This window comes from Meriones unguiculatus, chromosome 10 (assembly GCF_030254825.1).
Source record: "Meriones unguiculatus strain TT.TT164.6M chromosome 10, Bangor_MerUng_6.1, whole genome shotgun sequence".
Classification (NCBI taxonomy): Eukaryota; Metazoa; Chordata; class Mammalia; order Rodentia; family Muridae; genus Meriones; species Meriones unguiculatus.
The window spans coordinates 43,861,391-43,888,433 of NC_083358.1; the positions used below are offsets into that span (position 1 = coordinate 43,861,391).

Sequence of the window (27,043 nt, forward strand, 5' to 3'; positions counted from 1 at the left end):
GCCCTGATTCTTGGGGATTTTTGGGAAACAGACCAAGAATAGTTCACTGTCAAGCATTTCAGTGAGAGGAACTTGGAAGTACTAGAACTTAACAACCCTCTTACCTAAGGGCGATGACCATGGAGGTAGTTATTGTGATTCATTTGTGACCACCTCTCCTTTCTAGAGTGAATACTCACACTGTTCCCCATCCTGCTCATCCTTTAACAGTCTGTTTGAGGTCACACGGTCATAAGCAGGAGGTTCAGCACTCAAATGTAGGACATGGGACTGCCCCAGTTTTGGGATCAGGTCCCAGGTTAAAATCATGCCTCTGACAGCTGTGCTTCCAGATGCTGGGGAAGGCAGGCTTCCCTTAGAATGCAGTTTCCTCATCTGTCAGGCGCTCATGGATTTGCCATCCTCTTAGGATTGTCTGGCAGACCAAGGAGGAAGGTCTATTTAAAGTGTTCTTCACAGGCCTTCTTGATCTCTATGGAAGCATCAGGCTGTCCCTAGACTTCCCAGCCACCTTTTTAATAACCAGGAGCTTTAATAAGTAACAAGAGCTTGAATAAGTAAGAGCTTATTTATTGATCTGAGCCAGAGAAGCCCAGTTGTGTCTGCCTTAAGGTGCCACTGTGTCCAGGTGCTTGGGTGCTGCTGGTTGTGTTCCTCTGTGGGATGTGCTTGCAGTCTTCATAGACAGGGAAGCCTCTCCACACCAGAGATCAGGTCCCATCTCTCCTCCCGCATCCGTCCTCATGTGCCCTGTTTAATAGGCCTGCCAGTTCCCCAGCACAGACTTGGACTGCTGTGATCCTCAGCCTTGTGCCCTCCCCATTTCCCAAAAGACACTGGGTTGAGTCTGGGTATTTAGCAACCAAGGCTACCCAAAACAAGAGAAATTAATTCAGTTGCCCAAAGTTGCACAGCAATGCAACTCAGCAGATATCTGTGAGTGAGCCTTAGAGGGCATGGGTGTAGGGCACGGGGCAGCTGGGCTCTCTGACTTCTGCCTCCTGCCCAGCCTGATGTGTGAGAAGCGGATTTTGGCGGCTGTGACCAGGGCAGGACATCCCTTCCTGGTGAACCTTTTCGGCTGTTTCCAGACCCCAGAGCACGTGTGCTTTGTGATGGAGTACTCCGCGGGTGGGGACCTAATGCTGCACATCCATAGTGATGTGTTCTCAGAGCCGCGGGCTGTGTGAGTTCCCCCCCCAATGCCTCTTCCTGCCCACCCGAGGCCCTGCCCCTCCACCCTGAGGCCTGCCTCCTGCATAGCTTTGGGACCCCAGGGGTCAGGGACTTCGGTGCCTGTGGAGCCAGGTTTGTGTGATCTTATGCGTCTCTGCAGCTTCTATTCAGCCTGTGTGGTACTGGGCCTGCAGTTCCTCCATGAACACAAGATTGTCTACAGGTGTGTACACGAGACCACTTTCTGCCCATAGTCTGACATGTTCAAGCTCTGTGCAAAGCCCCAATCCCTACCCCAACCATCCCTCTTTACATCCCCTGACACCCCCATTCCCCAGGGACCTGAAGTTGGACAATTTGCTCCTGGATACTGAGGGCTACGTCAAGATCGCAGACTTTGGCCTCTGCAAGGAGGGTGAGGGGCTGCCTGGGATGAGAGGAATAGGGGGTGGGCTACTTCTGGCGCAGCTGTACCTAGGTGGTCAGATGACATTTTCTTCTCTGTGGGCTTTGCTTGCAGCTACCTGCTCACCTTAACAGCTTCAGGGTAGTTCGCCGGCCTGAGCCCCACCTGGGTCACTCCATACTGATTCGGGGTAGGGCTGGCTATTGGGAGTATCTCATGCTCTACTCCCCTAGCCACTGTAGGCTCATGTGGGCTTGTTCTCCACCCACCCAGGGATGGGTTATGGGGACCGGACTAGCACATTCTGTGGAACTCCAGAGTTCCTGGCGCCGGAAGTGCTGACAGACACATCCTACACACGTGCAGTGGACTGGTGGGGACTGGGCGTGTTGCTCTATGAGATGCTGGTTGGAGAGGTGAGATGCAGGCTACTGTTGTTTCTGAGGACATGCATGAGCCCCCGGGATGGGATGGGAATGTGCTCCTACCACGTGCTGTATGATCTGGAGTTTTGCCTCTCAGGCCTCAGTTTCTGTAACTGTAAGCGGGACACTTACCCTGAAAACCAGCACTGCTGCATGGGTGCTCCCTGAGGCGGGGGCCCTTTGGTAGTGCTGGATGGGTGGATTGGCTAAAAAGTGGAATCTTACTCGGCCTGGCCCTTTCTGTCCCCAGTCTCCATTCCCTGGGGACGACGAGGAGGAGGTATTTGACAGCATCGTCAACGATGAGGTTCGCTATCCCCGCTTCCTGTCAGCAGAGGCCATTGGCATCATGAGAAGGGTAAGCATGCCTCTGACCACTCTATCACCTCGTGCAAGGTAGGTAGGGCAGGGGCCTGGGGACTAGAACCAGATACATTTTGACACTGTACCCTCTCACAGCTACTGCGAAGAAACCCAGAGCGGAGGTTGGGATCCACTGAGCGGGATGCAGAAGATGTGAAAAAACAACCTTTCTTCAGGGTAAGCAGACCCCCTCTGAACCTGTCAGTCACCCCAAGGACCTGAGTGTTTGTCCCAGTTCATTCCTACCCCAAATCTAGTTGCTTCATCTCAAGAGTTTTGTTGCGCCCACCCCCAGCCTTACTCATTCCTCCAACCGCTTCTCTAGGCCATGTCAGTCTGCAGGGCTTCCTGGACCACCCCAGACTACCTTAACTTGTCTGAGCTCCCAGTCCCTCCGTATCCTGTGTACTTTGCTGATCTCCAGGTTTCCCTTCCGACCCTCAGCCTCCATCATGACTTTCTGTCCCCTTCTCCACAGACTCTGGGCTGGGAAGACCTGCTGGCCCGCCGACTGCCTCCACCCTTTGTGCCTACGCTTTCGGGGCGCACAGATGTCAGCAACTTTGATGAGGAGTTCACTGGGGAGGCTCCCACACTGAGCCCACCCCGGGATGCGCGCCCCCTCACAGCTGCAGAGCAGGCTGCTTTCCGGGATTTCGATTTTGTGGCGGGAGGCTACTAGCCCCAAGCCCCTGCCTTGCCCAAGAGTTCTTGGTTTTTAAAAAAGCCTTTGGGGTTTACCCCTAACGTGCATTTTCAGCCTCTGTGTGCAATCTGGGGTGGGGTGTGCTTGGGGTAGGTGACAGAGGCAGGCAGACTTATTGGGGCAGGACTGTGATGGGGCTTATTTGAAAGGTTAACATGGGAACTTGCAGTAGTGGGGAGCGAGGACTGGGCTCAAGGCTGTGTTGGGGAGCGTTGGATTTTTAGGGCTGTTACAGGTACAGGGTGTTGAGATTCTTGGGCTAGCTAGGGAGCAAAATGAGCAGAATGGTTGCAAGAGTCTGTTGTGGTGGCGGCAGAGACGGGAAAGTGAATCCAGGACCTCACTCTGCTTGCAGGGAGCCCCAAGCTAAGGTTGCAGTGCTGTGTGCATGCTCTTGGAGCTGTTGGCCTGGGGAGCCCATCTCTGATATTTAGAGCATCCTGTGTATCTGCGCCATCTCGTGGCCAGCATTAGAATTGCACTCGTCCCAGGGTGGAGCCTCTTTGGTCCCCGTGCTGTCACAGTGTTGCTGCCCTCCAGGACACATCGCCCTGGGCACACTGTATTTGAAACTGTATGCCCTTGAGCCCTGCCCAGAGAGGTCTGGCTTAGCTTCTGGGCACATTCAGAGATGGCTAAAGGCACTGTGCCGGGAACTACCCAGTGAACTGGCCTCCCAAGCACTCTTGGTTAAGCCCAGCTCCGTTGGGCCACCCTTGGCACCGGCCCTCATGGGTAGGAGGCGAAGCAGTTGGCGCAGCATGGCCTGGCGCAGCAGGATGTACACCCAAGGGTCCAGGATCTGGTTCCACGACGCGAGGCGCACAGCCAGAAAGAGCGGCCGCTGCAGGGAGCTAGAGTTCCAGCCCCCGATGGCCAACACCACCAACACCTGCGAGAAAAGCAGGTGTGAGAAGTGGAGTGGGTGGGAGAGAAGGGTGGGGTGAAAGGTTAGGATGTGGGGGAGGGCCAAGCAGGACAAATATGGGAAGGAGAGTGCGGGAAGGAGAGTGATTAAGCAAAGGTCATCAGTGAGTGTGGAGTCTGGCTAGACAGGACCCAGTATCCAAACACACAAGAAAGGTCAAAAGGCTGGGGGAAAAGACTGTGAATAAATGAAGCAGAGGAGGGTGGAAAGTGGACTGGAGAGGCTTGAGTAGGTAGGAGTCATTACGGAGATCTCAAAGAGGGTGGAGGTAAGGGCCAGGGACAGCAGAGGAGTTGTCTTTGTCTGCAGGCTGGGTCTTAAGGGGGGCGGAACCCAGGAGGGGACAGGAAGGAGGGCGGCTTGAGGAGCGACTGCGCCCCTCACCAGCAGGGGGCTCCAGCAGATGCACGACACCACCATGATGCCCACGAGCTGGCCCACCATTTCCACGTCGTGCGCGTGAACTCTCCTCGCCGAGCCGCCGCCCCGAGAGCTGCGGAGGGTGGCGGAGGCTGAAGCAATGGATGAGGCAGACGAGGCGGAGGCCAAGCGGGGTCCACGTGAGCCCCAGCGCCGGCGATCATCCGGACCGGTGGTCTCTCGGAACCGTCGAGAACGGCTACGCCTCCAGCGGGCACGCAGGAGCGCCAGGCCGCTGAGCGTATTGCACACAAGTGCGGCAAGGAGTGCGGCCAGGCCAAGACCAGCGAAGAGGCCGGCAAGCAGCGCCTGGCGCCAACCTCCACGAGGCCCAAGGCTAATGAAACACCAGGTGCCAGGGTACTGTAGCTCGTAGCGACCCACGTGTGCTAGCGGCAGCAGCGCCACTGCCAAAGCCATGGCGGCCAGCATGGCTAACGCCAGGCGTGCACGGGCAACCGACACACGCGCCGCGTGGAGTAGCGGCTGCGTGACGCCCACGCAGCGCTCCACAGCCATACCACAGCCAAGCAAAAGTGGGCACAGGCCAAAGAAGACCATGCAGCCGCCCAGGAAATGACAGGCCCCGCCAGCAGGCGCACGTCCTGCAGCATACAGGCGAAGCACCAGGGCACCCGGGATCACATGGCCTGCCAGGTCGATGGCCAGCAGGCTGGCAACGAACAAAAGGAAGGTGGCAGCAGAGCGGCGGCGCCGCAAACGACCTGCAACCTGGGCCAGCAGCGCCAGTGCCAGCACGTTGGACACGGCACCCAGTGTCATGGAGAAGATAGGCAGTGCTGGTGATGTGCCAGAATCGCCTGCTGGCAGCACCACAGATGTGTTGGGGACTCTGGGTGTTGCACACGTTGTCGCCTCATCCACTAGGCTCAGGTTAAGCCCGCAGGGGCTCATATCAGTGGCCAAGAGGGCTGCGTAGATAAGAGGAGGGCACAGTGAAGCTAGGGTCCCACCCTTCTGTGCCCAGGGCACCTCCACATGACCCTGGCTGCTCTTTTTAAAAATCCTAATTCAGTCACTGGCACCCATCTGTTGCTCCTGGCTTTACTCTGCCCTCACATCACCTGGCTGCTGGGGGGGATTTGACCAGGCACAGGTCCCCAGTATTTGTCCTCATCCCTACCCCACCCTCTAGCACATCAGATTCCTGGTCCATAGACCCTGACCCACTTCTGATCCCAATTCCAACCTTAACCACGTTTGCCCGCCGTCATTCTTTTTGGAAATCTCCTTGGCTGGTCCTGGAACGGGCTTTGTAGACCAGGATAGCTTTAAGCTCCACCTTTCTATGCCTCCCGTGTCCTGGGATTAAAGGCTCACACCACCATGACTAGCTTTGGTCACCTTTTAATCCTGTCTTTGATGTGCAAGTCCCACTATCTCAAATACATTAGCTCATCTTTTCCAATGGCCATGTCCCTGTCTCCAGAGACCCACTCGATCTGCAGTTTCACCTCTTCCCCAATAACTCTTCTCCATACCTACAGACCTGTTCTTGTGCCACAGGGCCTCTATGCCCTGTAGCCGTAGCTCATCTCCCCACAGACCTTTGCTGTAATAGACCCCATCTCTCATCTCTCTGGTGCTCTCAGACCCCGTGGGCCCACTTCTTTCCTGGAGGCCCATTTCTGTCGCCATCTCTGTCTGGATGGCGATCTCTTACCAGTCTGGAACTGCCTCATTCAGATGCCCATCCCATGCCCCTGTCTGAACCCGTCTGCCCTTGCCGTTCATTCTCCAGTTGAGAGGGCTAAAGCAGATGTAAAGGATAGAAAGCCTAGGGCTGAGAGCCATGAAGGAGAGCAGGATGGCTGTAGCCCCCCCTGAAGAGTCCCAGCTTCTTACCCAGGGCTGCTCAGGATGAGGGTCCCCATGGCCCGGAACTTGGCTCCTGCTGCCCGCTCCAGCTACTCCCTGGCTCCCGGCAGGCCGCTCCCTCTTCCTGGGGCGGCTCCTCCGTTCCGTGCCGCCTCCACCCGCACCCCACTGGCCTCCAGGGGCTGCTCCACCCCACGCATGCCTGCCCTCTGGGGATGGAAGCCTGAAGTGGGCAAAACCTCTGCTGCCGGCAATGATCAGGGCAACTAAGCCCAGCTCCTTCCCACCAAGGACTGAGGTTCTCTGAATTGGTCTGGTCTCTTGTGACCCCCTCCTCTCAGCGGGGCAGGAGCAACCCCCCCCCCACCCGGGCCTCCTGCCTGCCTCATTAATAAAGCGGATAAAATCTAAACACTGGAAAATGTGAGCATCGCCTGGGGCAGGCTGGGAGGGCTACCCACTCCCGTGAGGGGGGGTGGGGGCTGTCCTCATTGGGCTTAAGGGTTTGGGAGCTGCCTGGGTGTGATGGGAGCCAGCAACGCTGCCTACCATCAAACCTTTGTGACTGTCACATTGGGGTGGAGGTGGGAAGCCTAGACTAGGGCAACAAGGAGTCATCCTAGGAGAAAGGGAGGTGGCTGAATAGCTCAGGGGGTTAGGGTAGCATCTGCATCCTGTCCTCAGGTGGGGTAAGCCATCTGTAGGGCATCTGAGTCTAATGTTGCACCCACAGTATGCTCTCACCCTATGTGTTGAAAAGGGGCACATGCAGACACTGTCAGAGCAGGCATGACAAGTAAACCCTGGATAGCACCCATCAGTGCTGACTGTACCATCTGCTCCCCCCAAATCCAGGCCCCTTGAAATTGATGCTCACCCACACCTTAGCACCAGGTTTAAATCTCACTGGCACTGTAAGTCTGTTCCCAGTCCCAGGGCACACCTCCTGAAGACAGTTCCCCCAAACCAATGCCCATGGACATCCAGACGTCCCATCTGAACCACACAATCACATCTCAGACACTCTAAGGCCTGACTGTTTATCCTGATCCCCAAACAAGAATACAGCTGAGAGCCATGCACACATTGGACACAGCTCCCTGAAACTCAGGGATCCCAGGCTTACAATAGTCACAGCCCTGGTTCTGCTCGGTTCCCAACCATCCACTTACACATAGTTCCACCCAGCAAAGCCACACATTCCCAGCTGCTTCCATTAGATGTGCAAGACCCCAGTGTAGGACTTGGGGCAGAGCTCAGTGACAGAGTGCATTCCTAGCATGTGTGATGCCATGGGTTCCACTATCAGCACTAAAAAACGGCCACAGCGATCAGGGCTGGCAAGTCACCCTGACAGTGGATGTCTGTAGGCTTGTGCATGCAAATATCCCATATCCAGATTCTTCTCTCCCGCCTGGAACCAGAGAGCCAGCCCCACGCAGCCTTTCTGCAGCATCTCCACAGGGCTCACCCCCAAACATTCCTCCTGGGCGCTGGAGAGGGACCTCTGGCCAGGCTCCCCTTGTTCCAATGGCCTCCCTTCTCCCCAGGTCTGGCCAGGGTCCCACCCCACCCTTTCCTTGATCTCCCTAAATCCTGGGACAAAGTGGACTGTCAAAACAAGCTTGGCAGGTTTATATCCCTGTGGAGCACTGTGCCATGATGCCTGTGCCCTGTGTACAAGCAGCTTCAACCAGGGTGCTGCAACAGGGCAACAAGCATTGCGGCCCACAGAGGAGTAGTTAGGTGTACAAGAGGGGCACGGGAGGCCTTGTGAATGGGGAACCAGGTCTGAACCTCAAGTAAGCCAGAAACTCCACCATTGCCTGGAAGCTTGATGGCCTACAGCCAGGGGGAGGGGGCAGCGAGTCAGCCAACTCCTAATTCAATTTGGAATCCAGGAGATAGATTTCAGCTGCTGCATTCTTTCCCTGGCCACCCCTCCAACCCCAAGGCCAAACAGCTCCCGGAGTAGAATCTCTATATCCAAGAGTCTGTGTGGATACAAAAGCCACTGCCTCGCTCACCCTCCCTCTTGCTTGTCTAAGGGAGATGATGAGGAACGAGGGTTCACAGCCAGTGTCCACTCCAATGGGAGCTAACAAATTCAACTCCTCTCTGGTGGGATATGCCAAAGGGGAAGGTATTACTGCCTTTACTAAGGGGTGTTGTGCATTTCTGCATTTCTGGTGTCAAGGAAGTAGGGAGAGCCAGGAGTGGTGGAGCACACCTTTAATCCCAGCATTGGGAAGGTATAGGCTGGTGGATCTCTGTGCGTTCAAGGCCAGCCTGGTCTACATAGTGAGTTCCAGGACAGCCGGAGCATCAGAATGACTCTGTCTTGAAAAAAAAACAAAGCAAAAAAGAAAAGCAGGGAGGATACGATCCAGAAGAGAACTGAGGCCAGGGAGACAGAAGGGGCAGTTTTGCTAGCTGATGGTGGAAAGTGCTGGGGACAGAGGTGGCTACCCAGAGTGTTGGTCCCTCCCATGCACTTACTCTATTGAGGTAGGTGGGGAAGCTGGCAGGGGTTTGCCGGGGACCCCAACCAGGATGGGCACCGTGGTGGCACTGATTGGAGTGGGGCCAGGACCACAGGCCACTTCCACCCCATGCCATCCCCAGGCTGCTGAGTTAGTGCCTAAGCTGGATACTCAGGTCTTCCCTTCTGGAAGCCTCAGCCAGGCCAAGCCCAGGCTATCTCAAGGTCCAGGTTCAGTTCCAGTCTTAGTAGCGGCCAACCTTGGCATCCCCGATGGCTCCCCAGACATCAAAGACGAATTCATCCGGGAATGCAAAGTCACCAAGCCGTTCATCCAGGGCCTCTGCCAGTTCGTCTGGGTTCCGTTTGTCTTTTCCCAACTCCACCATGGTGGCAGCTGTCAGGGAAGAGAAAGATGGAGGCACCGATGACATGAAGGACAGAGAGGTACAGGCTCAAGTCAGCCTGCTCCTATCATCCAAGCACAGGTGCCCACACTCACCCAGTTCTGTGTCTCTGATCCCCATGTAGCTCTCCAGCAGGTCATCCACCTTCTCAATGGCCTTTTCCTCAAAAGCCGATGGCTGGAGGATGGGGACAAGACAGCACGATAAAGTCAACAGAACTGCTGTTGTACACACTGAATGCCTGCAGTGCTGGGGACAGCACCCAGGGGCTCTGCTGGGCACCAGCTCTACCAATACCCAGAGGTATTGCGTTTTTTAACATTTATTTATTTTACGTGTAGGAGTGTTTTGCCTGCACATATGTTTGGATTATGTGTGTGCCTGGTACCTGTAGAGATCAGAAGAGGACACCGGACCCTAGAACTGGAGTTAACAGATGGTTTTGAGCCACCTAGTATGGGTAATTGGAACTGAACCTGGGTCCTCTCTCTGCAAGGGCCACATTGCTCTAAACTGCAGACCCATGTCTCCGGCTCTGAACACTAAACCCTACCTCAGCCCCCAGGTGGCCAGGACCACAGGTGCATGCTCATGCTGGGCTGCTGGTCACAGGTTTTCTTTCTGGCTTCAGCTGCTTGAATGTGAAATCCTCCTGCCTAAAAGTACATGCCTGGCTGTGTTCTTATCTGTCTCACTACAGTCCACTCTGACTGGAAGGTACTATGACTCCTATTTTACAGGTAGGAAAACCAAGGCTCAGTTGCCCAAGGAAGGTCCCAAAGCTGGGAGAAGGTAGATTTAAGCAGAGGTATCCACAGTCTCTCAGGCAATCAGGAGACTGACACTGGCCCAAGGTGGCTCCTCACCAGATCCTCCACCGTGGCAGGGCCCCGGGATCGGAGCCGAAGGGTCCCTCGGCCAGTGCCCAGTTGTGAGCCTGAGCCAGGGTGGCCACCTGCTGAGCGCTGGCTGATCATATCTGTGGGAGGTAAAGGCACATTTTAGCATACAGTAAATACAGTACCCAGGCACCTAGCCGGACAGAGCCATCTCACTACCTCCAAGTTCTACAGGTGCCTGGGATGGTGGCTGGGTTCTAGGAGGGCAGGACTTTGCATAGATAGAGAGACAGACAGCTGGGGGTCAGGCATAAAAGCAGCTAGGGAAGAAAATGAGGGTAGCTTCTACTTGAAGGGGTGACTATAACTGCTGGGTCCCAGGTCAGCCCTTTGTACTCATACCAGGGGTGCCTCAGGCCCATTCCTGAGAGTTAGTGAAGCCAGGTAGTGATGGGGGTAGGGCACGGGAGTTGTACAGTTCAGCCAAGCCTCACTTCTCCAGGCTGAGGGGCTGGCCAGGGTTGGGGGCACTTGGCTAAGCTAATGGCTCCTGGAAGTTGGGTGTGGGGGCAACTTCCTTCAAGCTGGGCTGTCAGCCAGCCCTCGGTTCCAGGGTAGGGTGGGGCTGTCCTCACTTTGCTTAGCAGGCTTGGGTGCCATCTGCTGGTGGTTCCCAGTACTGCAGCCTGTATTTCTCAAGAATTCAAGGTCATCCCAGTGGGTGGCCCAGACTGCAAGAACTACTTACCAAAGGCTTTTCGGGGCTCTGTGAGTTTGAGGGTGAAGGTTCGGCCTCGGGGCAGCTCTTTGAGGAGCCTGGCAACCTCGTAATGTCGACAGCCCAGCAAGCTCTGCCCGTTAATGGCTTCAATCATGTCACCCACGCTGATGAGCTGGATGTGGTCAATCACGCTGCCTTCCTTGATGCGCTGTGGAGGGGCAGGCATCAGCCCTGGAAGCTGCACTCTAGGTCCCATTATAGACCCTGGCCACTGACTAAGGGTGTGCCACCCACCCTGGCACCTTAATGAAGGCATAGCCGGCCCCGTTGTCGGTGATGGTGAGCCCCAGAGCGTCTTCAGACTTGAATACTTCCACCTCTTTGCGCTGCCCCTTGACGTGGGCAAAGATGAAGTCCTCCAACCCGATCTGGCCCCCCAGGAGTTTGTCCATATCCACTTTATGGGTGTTGAGGGTGCAGAACATCACCTGCAGAGGTTGGGCAAGATGCTCACTCCCTCCTCCCTGGGGCCCCTTTACTAACATTTAAGAGTTCACAAAACACCCGTATCCCATGGATTGGTGAAACCAGAGCCAAGGCAAGGCCCAACACTACATCAAATGCTACAAGCGGGATTTCTGTCTGGTAAGAACTCAGTGCTGGTCTGATGTCCAGTGAACACCCAATAAATGTTGAGGAATGAAGGAGTCTGGACTTCCAACTAGCCTCACTACCTGTCTCCACCTGATGCTCAGCTCCACTGTTGCCCTCCCTGTGGCTTCTCTGCTTCTATGGAGTCATGCCTCCAGTGCATCATGAAGAAATGATGGCTGACTCCAGCCCCGACAGTGTTTGGGGGCACAGGCCTCCCAATGCCTTACAGAAACCCAGTTACCGCCTCTGGCTGTATATCTTCCACCTACTAGGCTGCAGGCAGGCTACTTCAGACCCAAAGGGAACCCATTATGGTGCTACAGACACACTTTCTAGATTCAGGGGCTGCTGGCCAACCAGGAGTATGAGCCTCAGCTCACAAGAACACATGCCCAGGCCTGTGGCTTGCTCTTAGGGGACCCTGGTCTCATGGGTACCTCTGCAGCTGGTAGTCTGAAAGCCTCCGCGATCTTGCCATACAGCTCCTTGACATTGGTGAAGCCCTCGATGCGGCCTGTGGGACTGCCGTGTGCCAACTGGGTGTGGAACACCAGGCGAGGCCGGAGAGCAGCAGGAGGTGGGGGCAAGCCCATCTGGGATTCCCCTGCTCCACTTCCACCCAGGGGCCCAGGCTCCCCGACTCCCAGCCCGCTCCGGCTTGGCTCCGCTTCCTCATTTTCCACCAGAGGTGGTGCTTTCTTCCGCCGCCCCAGTCCCAGTGGCATGAGCAGCCAGAAATGGGGACTTGGCCAGGAGACCTGTAGAAAGGGAATTGGTCTTCATGCTCTGAGTGACAACAGCCTTGGGTGTCACCCGTCACCACTACATGGTACCAAAATGGTTATGTTTTGCAAAGCGGGGGTCCTTAACCAAGGGGCCTGGTACAGGCTGGGAAAGCACTTTACCACTGAGCATAGGAGCCTGAGGATGTGATTAAGGCTCCTAAGCATGGTGTGCCAGACCATCTCCACCACATAATGTGTTGTGTGTGCGCTCTGCTGAGGGCCTTACTCTTTTCCCCATGCTTGGCTAGTGCTCAGCCAGAGCCACAGCCCCTCTCATATACTGGAGTCAGCTCCGCCCATTTAAATCTATGAACACTCTTGTTCTGCCAAATTATTTTAAAGAGCAATAACAAAAAGTTCTTTCTCTGTTCAGCACAGGTGCAAGGCTCTCCCTGAATCAGCCAACCAGCCTGCCTCCCTCCTGGGGTTTGATTTTGGCCTTGCACACGTGTTCCCAAGCTACATGCCTACAATGCTTCTTACTTTTTATATTGACACAGTTGTTAGTTATGCAGGCTGTCCTTGAACTTGTAATCCTCCTGCCTCAGTCTCCAGAGTGGCTGGGATTACCAGCACATCTGCCTTGACTGGGTGTTTTCCAAGTAGAATGGATTCAATCTGGGTCCCCAGAACTGATTCGGAGCAATTCAGTGGTGGGTCACAAGCTAATAAAGCCCAGGTCTCACCCCACGCCTGAATGAAGCCTCACACTGCAGAGTAATAATTATGAGCAGACACCCATTACAACCACACACTGCTATGAGCTCACCCAATCCTCATTCCGTCTTCGGTCCTCAATGCATCCTGCTCTAACCACTGCTACCTACACGGTAAGGGAAGGGAAAGTAAAGCACTGACCCTTGGCTTCATTTTTCATTTCTCTGAGACAGACTCTCACCCTGCAGTGCAGGCTGGCCTAGAACTCACGACCTCCTGCCTCTGCTTCTCAAGTGCTGGGAAAACAGATGGATACCAGCACACCCAGCTTCCTTTCATTTTTCTATCAGCTGCAGTAACTAATGCTGTGTGCAAAAACCCTGACTTTGATCCCCAGAATTTATGTGAAAAACTAGAAGTGGTAACAAGAGCTTGCAGTCCTAGGGCTGGAGAGAGAAGGATCCCTCCGGCCCAAAGCCAGCCCAGCCTACTTGCTGAGTTCCAGGCCACAGAGAAACCCTGCCAAGGCAGGTGACTGGTAAGATGGCTTGGTGGGTACAGGCGCTTGCCATCAGGCCTGCAGACCTGAGTCTGATCCCCTGGCCCCACATGGTAAGAGAGAGCCTACTCACGTAAATGTTGTCTGACCGTTACCTGTGCACTGTGCTTATGAATCTACACACATACATACACATGTGTGATAAAAAAAATACACCCCAAAGCGGACAGCTCCTGAGGAATGACTCCACACACAACTGCACTTGCACACCTGTGACGCATACACAAGGGAAACAGGTCCAGAATCTCTTCCTCAAAGCACACAGTGCATGGCCCTGCCACGGCTCCTGGGACAGGACAGGCAGAAATTTGTGACACAACCCCATAGAAACATCTAATTGCTGGAACAATTCTGCAGAGCTCCTGTTCCTGGACAGCGCCCAGGACAATGGACACGGTGGGAAGAACGTTATCAGGCTGCACGGGTCTTTAGTGACAGCAACTGTGCTGCTCTGAGTGAGAACGGGCCCCAAGGGCTCATATATTGGAATGTTTGGTTCCTACGTGACAGACTGTTTGAAGAAATGTGTCATTAGAAGGTGGGCTTTGAGATGTCAAAAGCCCATGCCAGGCCCACCCAGTGTCTGTCTGTCTCTGAAAACACCATAAGCTCTCAGCTGCTGCTCCATTACCATGCCTGCCTGCTTGCTGCCATGCTCCCTACCATGATATTCATGGACTTGCCCTGTGAGACTGAAAGGAAGCCCTTAATTAATGCTTGCTCTTGGACGTTGCCTTGGTCATGCTGAGTTTTCACAGCAGCAGGACAGTAAGACAGAGAGACACAGGTTCTCCGACCAGGTGCAATGGATGTGTAGGAAGAACAAAAGCACCAGGCAGGCATAGGGTGCAGTGTGGACTTGGACTTGAGGTAGGACTACCATAAGCTCGAGGTCAGGACTACAAGGTGACTATTGTCTCAAAAACAAAATAAACAAGGGCTGGGGAAATGGCTTAGTAGGGAAAGCTCAGTGTAAGCAGGAGGACCTAAGTTCAAACCCCCGGAACCCATATAGCACTAGATGTGGTGATCCCAGAATGTTTACAGAGAAAGGTGGAGACAGGAGAAGTTTATGGCCAGTTAGTCTGGTATATGGAATCGACAAGAAAAATGTCTCAAACAACGTGAAAAGTGAGGGCTGATGCTGAGGTTGTCCTCATAGCCTTCACATAGGCTCTGGAGTATGCATGTACCTGCACACACACACACACACACACACACACACACACACACACACACGGGGGGGGGGCAGGGAGAAGAAACAACTCTTTTGAAGCTGTGGTTGGATTCAGCCAGATACTTGGGCATTGTTTGTCACTGCAGTAAAAGCTGTCCTGATGGAGCCTCATGCATCACAGCAACGGTCTATCCAACAGTGGAGCCCACATATACAATGAGTCTCCCTGACGATCTTTAACTCCAGCAGGCACAGTGGCTTTACATGTGCAACCCCAGCCCCAGGAGGCGACGCAGGAGAGCAGCTCAAGTACAGCCTGTACTACGCAGGCAGTCCCAGGCCACTCTGGGTTCCAGAGGGAGACCCGCCTGTCTCAAAAAGTATGAATAAAGAGGCTGCAGGTGGTGAGAGTAGCTGCTCCTTTTCATTGCACTCAGAAAACTCTTCCTAATACACAGACAAAGCAAGACGCTTCTATCACTGTGAGGGATCCTAGCAATCATTGCCTTAAGGCCACATCCTCTAATGATAATCCACCATTAAGTGGCATGTGACTGTACTTGTTTTCTTTCTTTCTTTCTTGTCTGTTTGTCTCTTGTCAGGCAGGCCACTGTGTTCGAGTGGCGCTCAAAGGACAATTTACAGGACTCACTTCTTTCCTTCTGCCATGTGAACTATGGATTAGAACTTAGGTCAGGTTTGCTGGCCAGTGTCTTCATGCTGAGCCATCAAACTGTACATATATGCACACGTGTGCTCACTTTTGTGAAGGCAAGCCTCAGTACTTGGAAGGTAGGCAGACGGATCTCTGTGACTTCAAGGCCACCCTGGCCTTGTTAGAATTTCAAGCTAACTAGAGCTACATAGAAAAATCCTGTCACCTCGCCCCCAACCCCTGCCAATAAAGTCTTGGGCTACCATGTCCATTTATTTATTTATTTATTTATTTATTTATTTTTACTATGTGTGTAGAGTATTTGCTCACATAGGCCAAAGGGAGCCACATGGCGTCTTCTATCACTCTCCTCTTTATCCTTTGAGGCAGGGACTCTCTCTGATCCTGGGGCTCCAGGACTGTTTGTTTTTCCTTATGGCTAGTAGCCAGCAAACCCAGCCATACTGCTGCCAGGATCAAAACCCTGCTGGTCACAGCAGTTAAAAGAGCAGTTCTCCAGCTCTTTTCCCTTTTCTTTATTTCTTTGTTCTCTCTCCCTTTATCCTGCAAACTTTTTTTAGGGAGGATACGTACTATAATCATGCTCTTATTTTATTCACAGTTATGGGGTTATATTGTTTTGTTTTTTGTTTTTCAAGACAGGGTTTCTCTGTGTAGCCCTGGCTGTCCTGGACTCACTCTGTAGACCAAGTTGGCCTTGAACTCACAGAGATCTACCTGCCTCTGCCTTCTGAGTGCTGAGACTACAGGCGTATACCACCATACTCACACTCACATCACCTGAATAGCATGGTTGAAATAGAGGGAAGAAGGGAGGGCGGGGAGGGGAGAGAATTTCCTAGTGTGGGACGAGACCAGGCTTCCTGCACATTAGGTAAACACACACACACCCAGACCTTGATTTCATATTCAAGTCACTTGTCCAAAGCAAAAGAAGCCACAGCTCCCTCAAGGGTGCCTGATCTACAATCCCCCAAGGAAGCTCCCTGGCCTTGACACCTACCCTCAGTCATATTTCACCTACTTCACCAGGGCTCACGTAGCCTAGGGTGGCCTCAAACTTGGTACATAGCCAAGGTTGACCTTGAACTTGTGACCTGCTTGCCTTATCTGGAGTGCTGGGAACACAGGTGCTCATGAGCACACCTGGCTAAATTCATCTCTTTATTATTTTCAGGCAGGGTCACACTAAGTAGCAAGGCTTGTCTTAAATGCCTGGTCCTCTTCAGCTTCCATACCAAAGTACATCCTATGTGCTAGGAACCTCCATCTGCAGACTTTCACCCCCGAGGGGCCATCCCAGGTACAAGGGAATCCAGCTGGCCGGATCACATCTTCTTGAAGGGTTCCGTGCTCAAACTGCCATGCATTCCTGTACTGACCAGCATCTCCACTCCCCTCCCCACTCACCTACACTCTAAGTTCCCTCTGGGTCTTCAGGCTTCCTTTTACCCTCCAGTTTCTTGCCAAGACAGCAAGCAGAACGACCTTATGAACACAGTTATGCCACTCCATTCTGTGCCGACCTCCCCCAAGAATCCCACTCTCCTCTGTGCCCCAGTGGCCTACACTCCCGCAGTCGCTCTTCCTCCATGCTGCTCAAACAGGTAGGCCAGAGCTGCCTCAGGGTCTTTGTACTGGCCGCCCCCTCTGCCATCCAGGAGCCCCCTGACCCCTCCAGCCAGGCTGGGTATTTTATGCCACTGTCTGCTGCAGGGAGAAATCTGCGTGTCACTCATGTCTAACCCTGTGTAATAGCGGTTGTTACAGATAAGTCACTGTTGGATGCATGAGTGCCCTGTGTGGCTGGGGGAAGAAAGGCAGGACTGGCCATTTCCCCAGGCCACTTCATGAGCCTCATTCTGTTCCCAGCACAGTGCCTGGGCAGGGAGGCACAACCTGACTTTTTGCTGTAGGCTTGCCTTTGCGCTCTGGGCTAACCAATAGCGCCAAACACCTTTTTATACATATTTAATGATCTTGATTCACTTTTTATCAAGTTGCCTAAATTTAGTGAATCCCTCCTCCCTGTAGGTTTTGTCTGTGTAGCCCTGGCTGGCATTGGACTCACTGAGGTCCACCTGCCTCTGCCTCCTGAGTGCTGGGATTGGAGGAGTGCTCCACTACCACCTGGTCTTTTTTATTTTTTTAACTTACATATTCTATTTACATTTACTTATTCTGTGTGCATGTGTGTAGGTGTGCATGCTTCAACATATTTGTCAGTCAGAGAACAACCTTCCTTAGTGGGGTCAGGTCACCAAGTTTGGTGGCAACTGCCTTTACCCATGGAGCCATCTCACCTCCTAAAAGACTGCATTTTGTTTTATGTGTACAGGTATGAGTCTCTGTGTGGGTGTGTGTGCCTGAGTGCAGGTGCCTGCAAAGGCCAGAACTCCGCATCTGGATCCCCTAGATATGGAGCAATAAGCAGTTGTAAGCTGCCCAACATGGGTGCTGGGAACCAAACTCAGGTCCTCCAGAAGAGCAGCAAGCATTCTTAAGTGCCAAGCCATGTCTCCAGCCCTACTGTGCTCATTCATGCCAAAGATGTGTGGGTATGTGTGGAGTTCAGAGGTCAACCTTGGTTATCAGTCCTCAAGGAGGACTGGAAAGATGGCTCAATGGTTAAGAGCATTGCTTACTCTTCCCAGCATCCACAGGGCAGCTCACAACTGCTTCTAACTCTAGTTGCAGGGAGGGAATGATGCCCTCTTCTGTGTGCAGACATGCATACAGGTAACATACCCATAAACAAAATAAAAGTATTACACAAAAGCTAGGCTGCTCAACATAGCAAGTTCTAGGACAACCAGAACTACATAGTGAACCCGTCTCAAGGAAAAAACAAATCTTTTTTTTATTGTGTTCATGTGTGTCCCCACAGTAAGCCTGCAGAGGTGGTGGGAGTCAGTTCTCTCCCTCTACCATGTGGGTCCCACGGACCAAACTCAGGTCACAGGCGTGGCAGCACGCCTTCACGTTGCTGAGCCATCTCTCCAGGGTGCTCACCCCATCTGTACTGGGAACTGAACTCAGAGCCTTGCATATGATAGGCAAGGGGTCTATCACTAAGTTATAGCCCATATCCCCAGGCCCACTTTGTCGCTTTCCAATTAGGCTGGTTGTCCAATGAGCCCATTTATGTCCTCTCAGAGCTGGGGTAACAAGTGCAAACCACTGTGCCTGGCATTTTCATGTGGGTTCTGACTGTCAAAATCGGCTGGCACAGCAATTTACCTGGTGAGCCACCTCCATGGTCTACATGGCCCCTACAGTTTTATCTTGAAGAAAATGAGTGACTAAGACGTTAGTACTACAGACACTGAGATACAGCGGGGCAGCCTGGTTTCAAGTCCTACCCTTGCCACTTAACAGTGGCACAGACAAAACCAAGTTGCTTAACTTCATTAAGCTCCAGTTTTCCATCTGAAAATTTAGCAGAATTCTGGCCCTTCTGGGAGGGACTCTAAAAACTGTGCTACATGCAACCTGTTCAGTACTTTAGTTCACCACTTCAGGAAGTGTTATTTGCAAGTAAAGGAAACAGACACTAGTACTTTTATCTGCTAGGAAGGCACTCTACTGCTGAGCCACACACACCCTATGCCACCCCTCGCTGATGGATTCTAGGCAGGGGCTGCACTGCTGACCCATGACTAAAGACTGTTCCAGCCTTTATCACCATTACATCATCCCTTCCCTGGCCCAGGAGCACCCCAGGTCCTATGCCTGGCAATGCCTACTCTAGACTTCTCCAGGCAGCTGGCTTGCCACAGCCCAGTGGAGCAGCTCCCATGGTTCACAGGACTCAGGCCTATGAACTTAGTTATCTGCAGCCCTGACCGACAGACCTCATCTTCTAAGCTACCGGCTGTTTTTTATCTTTGTGTCTGTTTTTTTTTTTTTGTTTGTTTGTTTTGTTTTTTTTTAATGTCTTTGAGGGCTTTGCTGCATGTCTGTCTGTGTACCACTTGTGTACCTGGTGCCTGCAGAGGTCAGAAGAGGGAGATAAGAGTTAAGAGATGTAGTGAACTACCCCTTGGGTGCTGGGCATCAAACTCCCAGCTCTCTGAGCTGTCTCTGCAGCCCCTATGTCTCTTTAAAACGAGAGCCAGATGGCATCCCTCATCTATGTACGATCTGACAGTGGGATCCCACCGTATAGGGGAGAACCCTTAAAAATTAAAAATAAAAGATGTGTCCTGTGTATCAGGCACCTCTAACTCCTATAGCTTCATTCATCTCTAGCTTCATTCCCTGCATCAGCTATTCTACACTTTGCTCTACCTGGTGTGTGTGTGAGATCTCCACACTGCAAAAGGCATATTGTTCCAGAACCCCCTGCCCAGGGATGCTCTCTCAGAAGCCACTCAGCACTTAGAAAGCTCTACCATAGCTGCTCATGTTAACTCACTGCCTGTTCCCCACCAGAATGCAGGAAATTCCATCCTGCATTTGGAGGAGTTTCCTCCAGGCAAAATACGGTGCCTGGCACAGTGGCTGCTCAGTATTTGTAAGTGATGGGGGTGTAGCTCAGCAGGAGGGCACCTGCCTTGCATGTGTGAGGCCTAGGGTTCCACAGGGTGGGGGTGAGGGGGGAGAGGCAAGCGGCGGCTGAACTGTAAAATGAATATATCCCGGACCCACTGTGGGCCAAATCCCTACTGCTACACACCTAAGTGTGAGCACCTCTCCAGTCCTTCAGCAAGGAGCTGAAGGGAAGTGGGTTGGATGTATTTCCGGAGTCCAGTACTCTCGTCCCCAAAAGGGCCTGAAAGTTAGCAACCCCGCAGTCACAGAAAAGCTAAGGGGTGGGGGGTGGGGGGAAGCAGGAAGCAGAGTTATCCTGTGGCTCGGATAACGCCTGGCTTACAGGACACCAAACCTGCTCCCCAGCAGTCCCTCTCTCCTAAGCCCCAGCACCGTACTGCTTTGGGGTGCAGGGCAGGAGGCCTCTGATTCATTCTTGAAAAACCGGATCCTGAAGGTTTCAGCTCTCCAGTGTTTCCGGGGCGGGGGCGGAGGGGCGTGAACGCACTGCTTGCCCGATCGCCTTAGCTCAGCTCCCCTGACACCCAGTCTCTACACTCCCGGTCATTTCTCTTCACAGAGTGGACTGGGTGGGTGGAGAGGGAACAGGATTAAACGACCCGTCGTGTTTTGGCCTTGCCTCTCCTGCTCAGAGAAAGGACCGGAGGGCAACTTGGAAGCTGTCTAGTGGCCTGTGGGCGCAGGGAGGAAAGCAAAAACCAGCAGGTGCAGTTCCAAAGTGAATTCAGGGACGGGTGGGCAATAAGTCCGGGGCTGGTTAGGAGCACCTGATCTCTGGGACTAGTTTCTGGACTCAAAGAGTACGAGCCCCTCATTCCCATCGGCCACTCAAGGCTGTGTGACCTTGAGTCAGTCACTCCACCTCTCTGGAACTGGTGCCTCACTTATAAAAGAAGTTAACAGCCCCTCCCAGGAGGGTGTTTTGATTCAACGCTGTGCACGTCGGCGGAGGAAGCGCTGGGTCCGGGCTAGCGAGGGGGCAGTCATCAAGCTAGCACTGCAGCTGTGATTGTTATCCGACCCTGAGTGGTCTCGGTGTCCCCGCTGGCCAGCTTTGGGCAGAGGCCTGGGAAGGGTCGGGAACACTGACCCACCACCAACGGGGAGCGTCCCGGGAGCAGAGAGCAGGGGCGGACCGGAGGCCCCGGCCAGCGGTCCGTATTTGGGGGTCCCGACGCGGCCAACCCCACCCCGCCGCCACGGGCTCCACACCAGGCGGGGGACACTCACCTGCGCCGCCGCCACCCCGCGCGCCCCTCTCGGTCCTCTGGAAACTCCGCCCGGCTTCTCCCTCGGCCTCCGGGACTTGGGCGGGGCCGGCGACCCGAGCGGACTAATCAGCGGCGGCCGTCCGCACTCGCGGCCAATGGGCGCCTCCCGTCGGTCCGCTCCGGAGGATCCCTCCGCCGCGCCTCGGGCTCCCCCTACCGCGCGCGCAGTGGTCCAACCTTCCTCGGTCTAAATGGCGGCGGGCTGAACCATTACGGGGGCTGCGCGGGTGGGCGGACGGGTGGACCCGGCGGAGCTCTGGCAGGAGAGTCAGATGACCGGGTTTGGAGGACTGTGCTCTGTTTCCAGGAAAGCGCGCTCTTTGGGAGGTCAGCGAGGGCCCCCCCGAGGGCAGCCCCCAGCCCAGCTTCCCTCCCAGAAAGATGCTTTGATTCCAACGGGTGGACTGCAGTGAATAGGGAGGGTCCCGCGTGTCTCTGCTTCTTCCCGTCTACACAATAGACAAAGGCAATCGTGCATTCATTCGATCTTTCAGTATTTAAGTGGCCTGCCTGGTACCAGGCTCGGTACTATCTCTACAGACAAATGGGATGGAGTATGCCCAACGTCGGCTACAGGGTGTGCAAAGACTCCGAAGCTGCACAGAGAGCTACAGAGCATTTGCGACCAAAGCCATGTAAGAAGACACTATGGGACACATCAGAACAGTAAAACAGTCGCTTGCCAGTTTAGCACCTACTGTGCAGAATCAAAGATGGTGACCAACTAGTCCAGGCCTCTACCCACACGGGAAATGGACTATATTCACCCCTTCTTTCTCCTAGGTGCTCTATGGTTGAGCCTCTTCTCAGTGCCTCCTCCTTTTGTTTTAGGAATCAAACCACTGTCCGTACATGCTGAGCAAGTGCTCAAGGCTGAGACACTATCACTGGTGGGTTCTAGGCAGACAGTCTACCTTCAAGCCACGTCTGTGGCTTCCCTATCCTGGGTTTATCTACATTTAACTGTGGGCACACCTTGTCATCCACTTTCCTACTTCTACACAGAGCGAGAAAGAGAGAAAGAGAGAAAGGGAGGGAGAGAGGGAGAGTGTGTATGTGTGAATGGCTTGAATCTGAAAGCTCAAAGCCCTCCCACAGTAACACGCCTCCAACAAGAACAAACCTCCTAAACCTTCCCAAACGATTCCATCAACTGGGGATTCTTTTCTTTCCTTCTTTCTTTCTTTCTTTCTTTCTTTCTTTCTTTCTTTCTTTCTTTCTTTCTCTTCCTTCCTTCCTTCCTTTCTTTTTCTTTCTTTCTCTTTCTTTTTTTATTAAATTTTTATTTTTAATATATTAATTAGCTTATTCATTTTGTATCCTAGCTGTAGGCCCATCCATTCCCTCCCCTTTCTCTTTTTCTCTTTCTCTCTCCCTTTCTTTCTCTTCTTTCCTTCTTTCTCTCTCTTTCTTTTTTGGTTTCTCTCTGTAACAGCCTTGGTTGTCCTGGAACTTAATCTGTAGACCGGCCTCAAACTCACAAAGATCTGCCTGCCTTTGCCTCTCAAATGTTAAGATTAAAGACACCACCATGCCCGGCAGCGAGGGTACCACATACTAAAGCGTGAATCTGTGGTGGTCATCCTCATTCAAAGTACCATATTCCATTTTTTTGGCCCCCTTAGGCTTGTAGCCATATCATAATGCAAATGCACTTAGTCCAATTCAAAAGTCCTTGTAGTCTATAACAGTCTCAATAGAGAATGAAAGTCTCTTTTGGGACTCGAGGAAATCCCTTAACTGTAACCCTCTGTAAAACAAACAAACAAACAAACAAAAAACAGTGAATTTCATACTTCCAATATACAACAATACAGAATATACATCACCATTCCAAAAAGAAGGAATGGGGACATAGTGAGGAAATAGTGAACCACAGCAAGACCAAAACCCATCAGGGCAAATCCCAAATTCTGTAGCTCACATCTCTTGTCAAACGCCTTAGATATATCCACCCTTCCCGCTTTGTTGCCTGAAATAGCGATTTTTTTAATTTAACTTTTATTCTCTCATACATTGTATCCCGACTACAGTTTCCCCTCCCTTCACTTGTCCCAGTCCCTTCCCTCCCAACCTCCCCTCTCCCCCCAGATCAACTCCTCCTGTTTCCCTGAAAAAGAAGAAGAGGAGGAGGAGGAGGAGGAGGAGGAGACCTCCCAGGGATATCCACTGAACATGGCATAGCAGGATACAGTAAGACTGGGCACAAACCCTCATGTCACGGCCAGATGTAGAAACCCAGTAGGAGGAAAGGGTCCCAAGCACAGGCCAAAAAGTCAGAGACACGCCCACTACCACTACCAGTCACACAAGAACACCAAGCTAATGGAACCGTAAGGTATATGCAGAGGCCCTAGCTCAGAGCCCTACAGGGATCGTGTTTGTTGCCTCTCTGAGCCCCTGTGAGCCCTGATTAGTTGATTCTATGGGCTATGTTCTTCTGGTGTCCTCCACCCCTCTGGCTCCTAAAATTCTTCCTCCTATTCTTCTTCAGGGTTCCCCTGGTTAAACCTAGTGCAATAGTGATTCTAAATCCATTCAGGCTGACAAAGAAGATGGACCAGCACGACTCCATCTTTTATCAATGTGACACCAAATTACAGCACATTAAGTAGTAACATTCCACCCTTGGCCCCCAAGTCACTTCACATTTAAAACTCATTCAGTCTATCTCTAAAAGGCTCTTAAGCCTTCAAAGTCTCAACTCTGTTCAAAAGTCCAAAGTGTCTTCTAAGACTGAAAGCGGGCTGCACTGTAAACTGGGTGAGGTTTGAATTTGAAGTGTCCCCCATTGGGTCATATGTTTGAACACTTGGTCCCAGGCTGGGGGTGTTGTGTGGGAAGGTTGTGGAACCCTTACTGTGTGTGACCTTGCTGGAGGAAGCATGTCACTGAGAGCTGGCGCTGAAAGTTTGTAGCTTAGTTCCACTTGTAGCTACCAGACTGCCAATGCACCACGACAGCTGGCTATGCACCTGCTGCTAGGTCTTCCTCACCATGATGGAGTGGAAAAGCAGGCCAAAATTAACCCTTTGTCACCTAACTTACTTTTGTCAGGGTATTTTTATCATAGAAGCAGAAACTAAGACAGAGCCCCCGTAAAGTCAAGTCATACTTAATATGTATGATGGCACAAAGTCAACCTTGCCATTCCAAAAGGGAGTAGTGGGGATGTCACAGGCAAAGATTGGCTCAAAGCAAACTAAACCCAAGCAGGGAAAATGTCAAACCGTGCAACATCTGGGCTCCAAAGGGCGAAGGTAGGCCTGCCTCCCCAGCTCTGCTGCCTCTGTTACACCCCCTCTCCCATGGGCTAGCACCACTCCACACACAAAGCTTTCCTTAGCAGATGTCCCATAGTCCTGCCATCTCCAATAATTTGGAGTTTCCATTGCAACTTAAACTGTACCTTTCTAGCCTTACTCAGTGGCTTCTTAAGGCTTCCTTGCAGGGAACCAAATTCTGCCACACATTTCTTGGCTTTCTGCAACTTTGGTCAAACTTCTGTGTCCCACTAACAATTGTATTTTGGTGATATGTTAAACCAGTACCATGGAGATAACACTTCCAGATTCCAGTGCCAGCTTTAGATGTAGCTTGTCCCTATGTTGTGGGTAGACCACAATGAACACAGTTGCACTGGCCTTTATACACCTTCTGGGCTGACCCTGAGGGAACACGTCCATGTGTGGTCATTTAAGGGCAGGGAACTCATGTGTCTTAGCTACTGTCCTAGCGCTGTGAAGAGACAACCATGGCATGGCAACTCTTATAAAAGAAAGTATTTAATTGGGGCTGGCTTACACTTTCAAAAGTCTAGTCCATTATCATCATGGCAGAGAACATGGCAGCAGGCATGGTAAGTGTGGTTCTGGAGAAGTAGTGGAGAGCTACACCCTGATGTGTAGGCTGAGAGAGAGAGAGAGAGAGAGAGAGAGAGAGAGAGAGAGAGCCTAGCCTGGTGTGGGTTTTGAACCCAGTGACACAATTCCTGTACATCTCCTAGTCCTTTTAATCCTTTCAAATAGTGCCACTCCCTGATTTTGACTAAGCATTCAAATATATGAGCCTATGGGGGCCATTCTTATTCCAACCATCACACCCAGTGACAGCATGTTCAGTCTGAGACCTCTGCTTTCAAAAGAATCTGAGTGTTCAGACGTTGAAGCCTTCAGTTGGTAAGGTCTTTCCCTAAAGGTACACATTGTCCTAGTGTAGAGAAGGAGGAGTCTCTTTAATGGGGCTTGTCTCTTTCTGTAAACAATTACAGCTGTTCTCTCTGTACTTACCTTGTGTGAAACCTTAAAACCACTCAAACTCCTTTCCCCATCAAAACAATAATTTTCATATCTTTCTGCTGTATTTCCTGCTCTTTCTCAATGTAATGCTGGAAAAGACCAGTGAACAGGAACCATGCCACACTGCGAATGCTGGCTACCACATGAACACTATCCTGGCCTGAAGTTTTTTCTGCTATAAAACAATAGTTGCTTACATTTTAATTCAGCTTCACTCATGTTTTTAGATATAATACAGTCATATTCTTTGCCAGAATGTAACCAAATGCCTGTGGCCCGGTTCCTAGTAGATTTATTGTTCCTCTCTGAAACTTCATGAGCAGTCTTTGCTGTCCACATTCCTTTTTCCATTTTAAATTTTTTGTTGAAAATTTATACAATATATCCTGATCACAATTTTCCTTTCCATACCACCTCCAAGATCCTTCTTCCCATCTCCCAACCCATCCAACCTTCTCTCTCTCTCTCTCTTTTTAGAAAACAGACAAATAAAACAAAAGAGATTTTTACGAAAGAAAGAAAAGCACAGACATACATTTTTTAAATTATAAAAATCACAAAACCAAAATGTAATGGCAGTTTTGGTTTCTTTGTATGTTATGTAATATGCTTTTGTGTTAATCCCAAGTGTGCAGTTTTAGTTGGGCTATAGTTTGCCCACACCTTTTAATTGTCACGTGGGGAGCATAATCTTTGCCAGTTGGTAACTGCCTTCCACATGCCGCATGGAGAAGGGCTTGGTCTAGGACTCTGAGAGTAGAAATATGAGGCCTAGGAAGAGACGGTGTGGTGTTTGGTGGAGTTCTGTGTGGAGTTTGGCGTTGGCATGGGGCATGTAGCAGTTGGAGAGACCAGAGATGTGTCAGTTTGGAGCAGACAGACAGGAAGAAACGCTTCAGGGTGCAGTGGTGTGGCTGCGTCTGCTGTTGATGGAGATTGGTCCAGAGCCCTGAAAGAACCCTGTGATCCTAAACAGCCAGAAGAAGTAAAGGGGTCTGGGCCCCTCTCCTCACTAACCTTTTCTCTCTCCTACTTAAGGCTTGGGGGTTGGTGGAAGGGAGGTAGAGGCCTAAGCACCCCAAATAGAGTTTTAAAAAAGAGTGCCACTGGTGCTCTCTGCTACCTAGGAACCACAATGCACAAGCAAGATATCAGAAAGAAACAAAAATGCCCAAACAAATCAATATGAGACCAAAAAAAAAAAAAATCTACACATACTCAGTTGAGTTTGTTTTGTGGCAGCCATACACTGCTGAGCATGGGGCCTGCCCTTAAGTGTGGTTAATCTATCCCATGAGAGTCCATTGCAGAAAGCTAGTTTTTCCTTTGGGAGCAGGTGATTATAGATAGCTCTCTTGTTCGAATGGGGGCTGTGTCCACTACCCCTCTCAGCCCTGGAACCATCTGTCTTGAACCTGGGCAGGCCCTGTGCTGCTGCCACAGTCTCTGTGAGGCCAAATGTGCATCAGCCCTGCTGTGTCTAGAAGCCAGTATGTTCCTTTCCATTTATAACAAAATCTCCCACTCTGCACATCGACCAGTTGTGGGTCTCTGTATTAGTTTCCATCTCCTGCAAGAAGACTCTCTGATGATGGCTGAGCAAGACATTATGGGTATATTTTATTGATGTTTGGTTCTCCCCTATGCCTACAGCTTATCTAGGTTCTTGGCCACCAGAGCAGTGTCAGGCATGGGTTCCA

The 27,043-nt window shown here is 51.9% G+C and overlaps 3 protein-coding genes across 5 annotated transcripts in view; 1 reads left to right on the forward strand and 2 right to left on the reverse strand.

Moving 5' to 3' along the window:
• Pkn1 (protein kinase N1) overlaps positions 1–3,123 on the forward strand; it is a 29,134-nt gene extending 26,011 nt beyond the window's left edge. For all 3 annotated transcript variants that reach the window (XM_021632257.2, XM_060392388.1, XM_021632256.2), the window contains 7 exons: positions 1,010–1,186; positions 1,337–1,399; positions 1,515–1,591; positions 1,856–1,998; positions 2,258–2,365; positions 2,467–2,547; positions 2,849–3,123. In XM_021632257.2, coding sequence (XP_021487932.1) covers positions 1,010–1,186; positions 1,337–1,399; positions 1,515–1,591; positions 1,856–1,998; positions 2,258–2,365; positions 2,467–2,547; positions 2,849–3,052 — 853 coding nt within the window. In that variant the 3' untranslated portion in view covers positions 3,053–3,123. The remainder of the gene's footprint in view (positions 1–1,009; positions 1,187–1,336; positions 1,400–1,514; positions 1,592–1,855; positions 1,999–2,257; positions 2,366–2,466; positions 2,548–2,848) is intronic.
• On the reverse strand, positions 531–9,141 carry Ptger1 (prostaglandin E receptor 1). The gene is made up of 3 exons (XM_060392389.1): positions 9,006–9,141; positions 4,389–5,356; positions 531–3,968 (listed from the first exon to the last, which is right to left on the reverse strand). The coding sequence occupies exons 2-3, from the start codon at positions 5,337–5,339 to the stop codon at positions 3,702–3,704; spliced, it is 1,218 nt and encodes a 405-aa protein (XP_060248372.1). The 5' UTR covers positions 5,340–5,356; positions 9,006–9,141; the 3' UTR covers positions 531–3,701.
• Positions 8,481–21,156, reverse strand: Gipc1 (GIPC PDZ domain containing family member 1). The gene is made up of 7 exons (XM_021632259.2): positions 21,005–21,156; positions 11,804–12,124; positions 11,015–11,200; positions 10,740–10,920; positions 10,019–10,131; positions 9,248–9,329; positions 8,481–9,142 (listed from the first exon to the last, which is right to left on the reverse strand). The coding sequence occupies exons 2-7, from the start codon at positions 12,089–12,091 to the stop codon at positions 8,991–8,993; spliced, it is 1,002 nt and encodes a 333-aa protein (XP_021487934.1). The 5' UTR covers positions 12,092–12,124; positions 21,005–21,156; the 3' UTR covers positions 8,481–8,990.
• Positions 21,157–27,043: the final 5,887 nt, after the last annotated feature.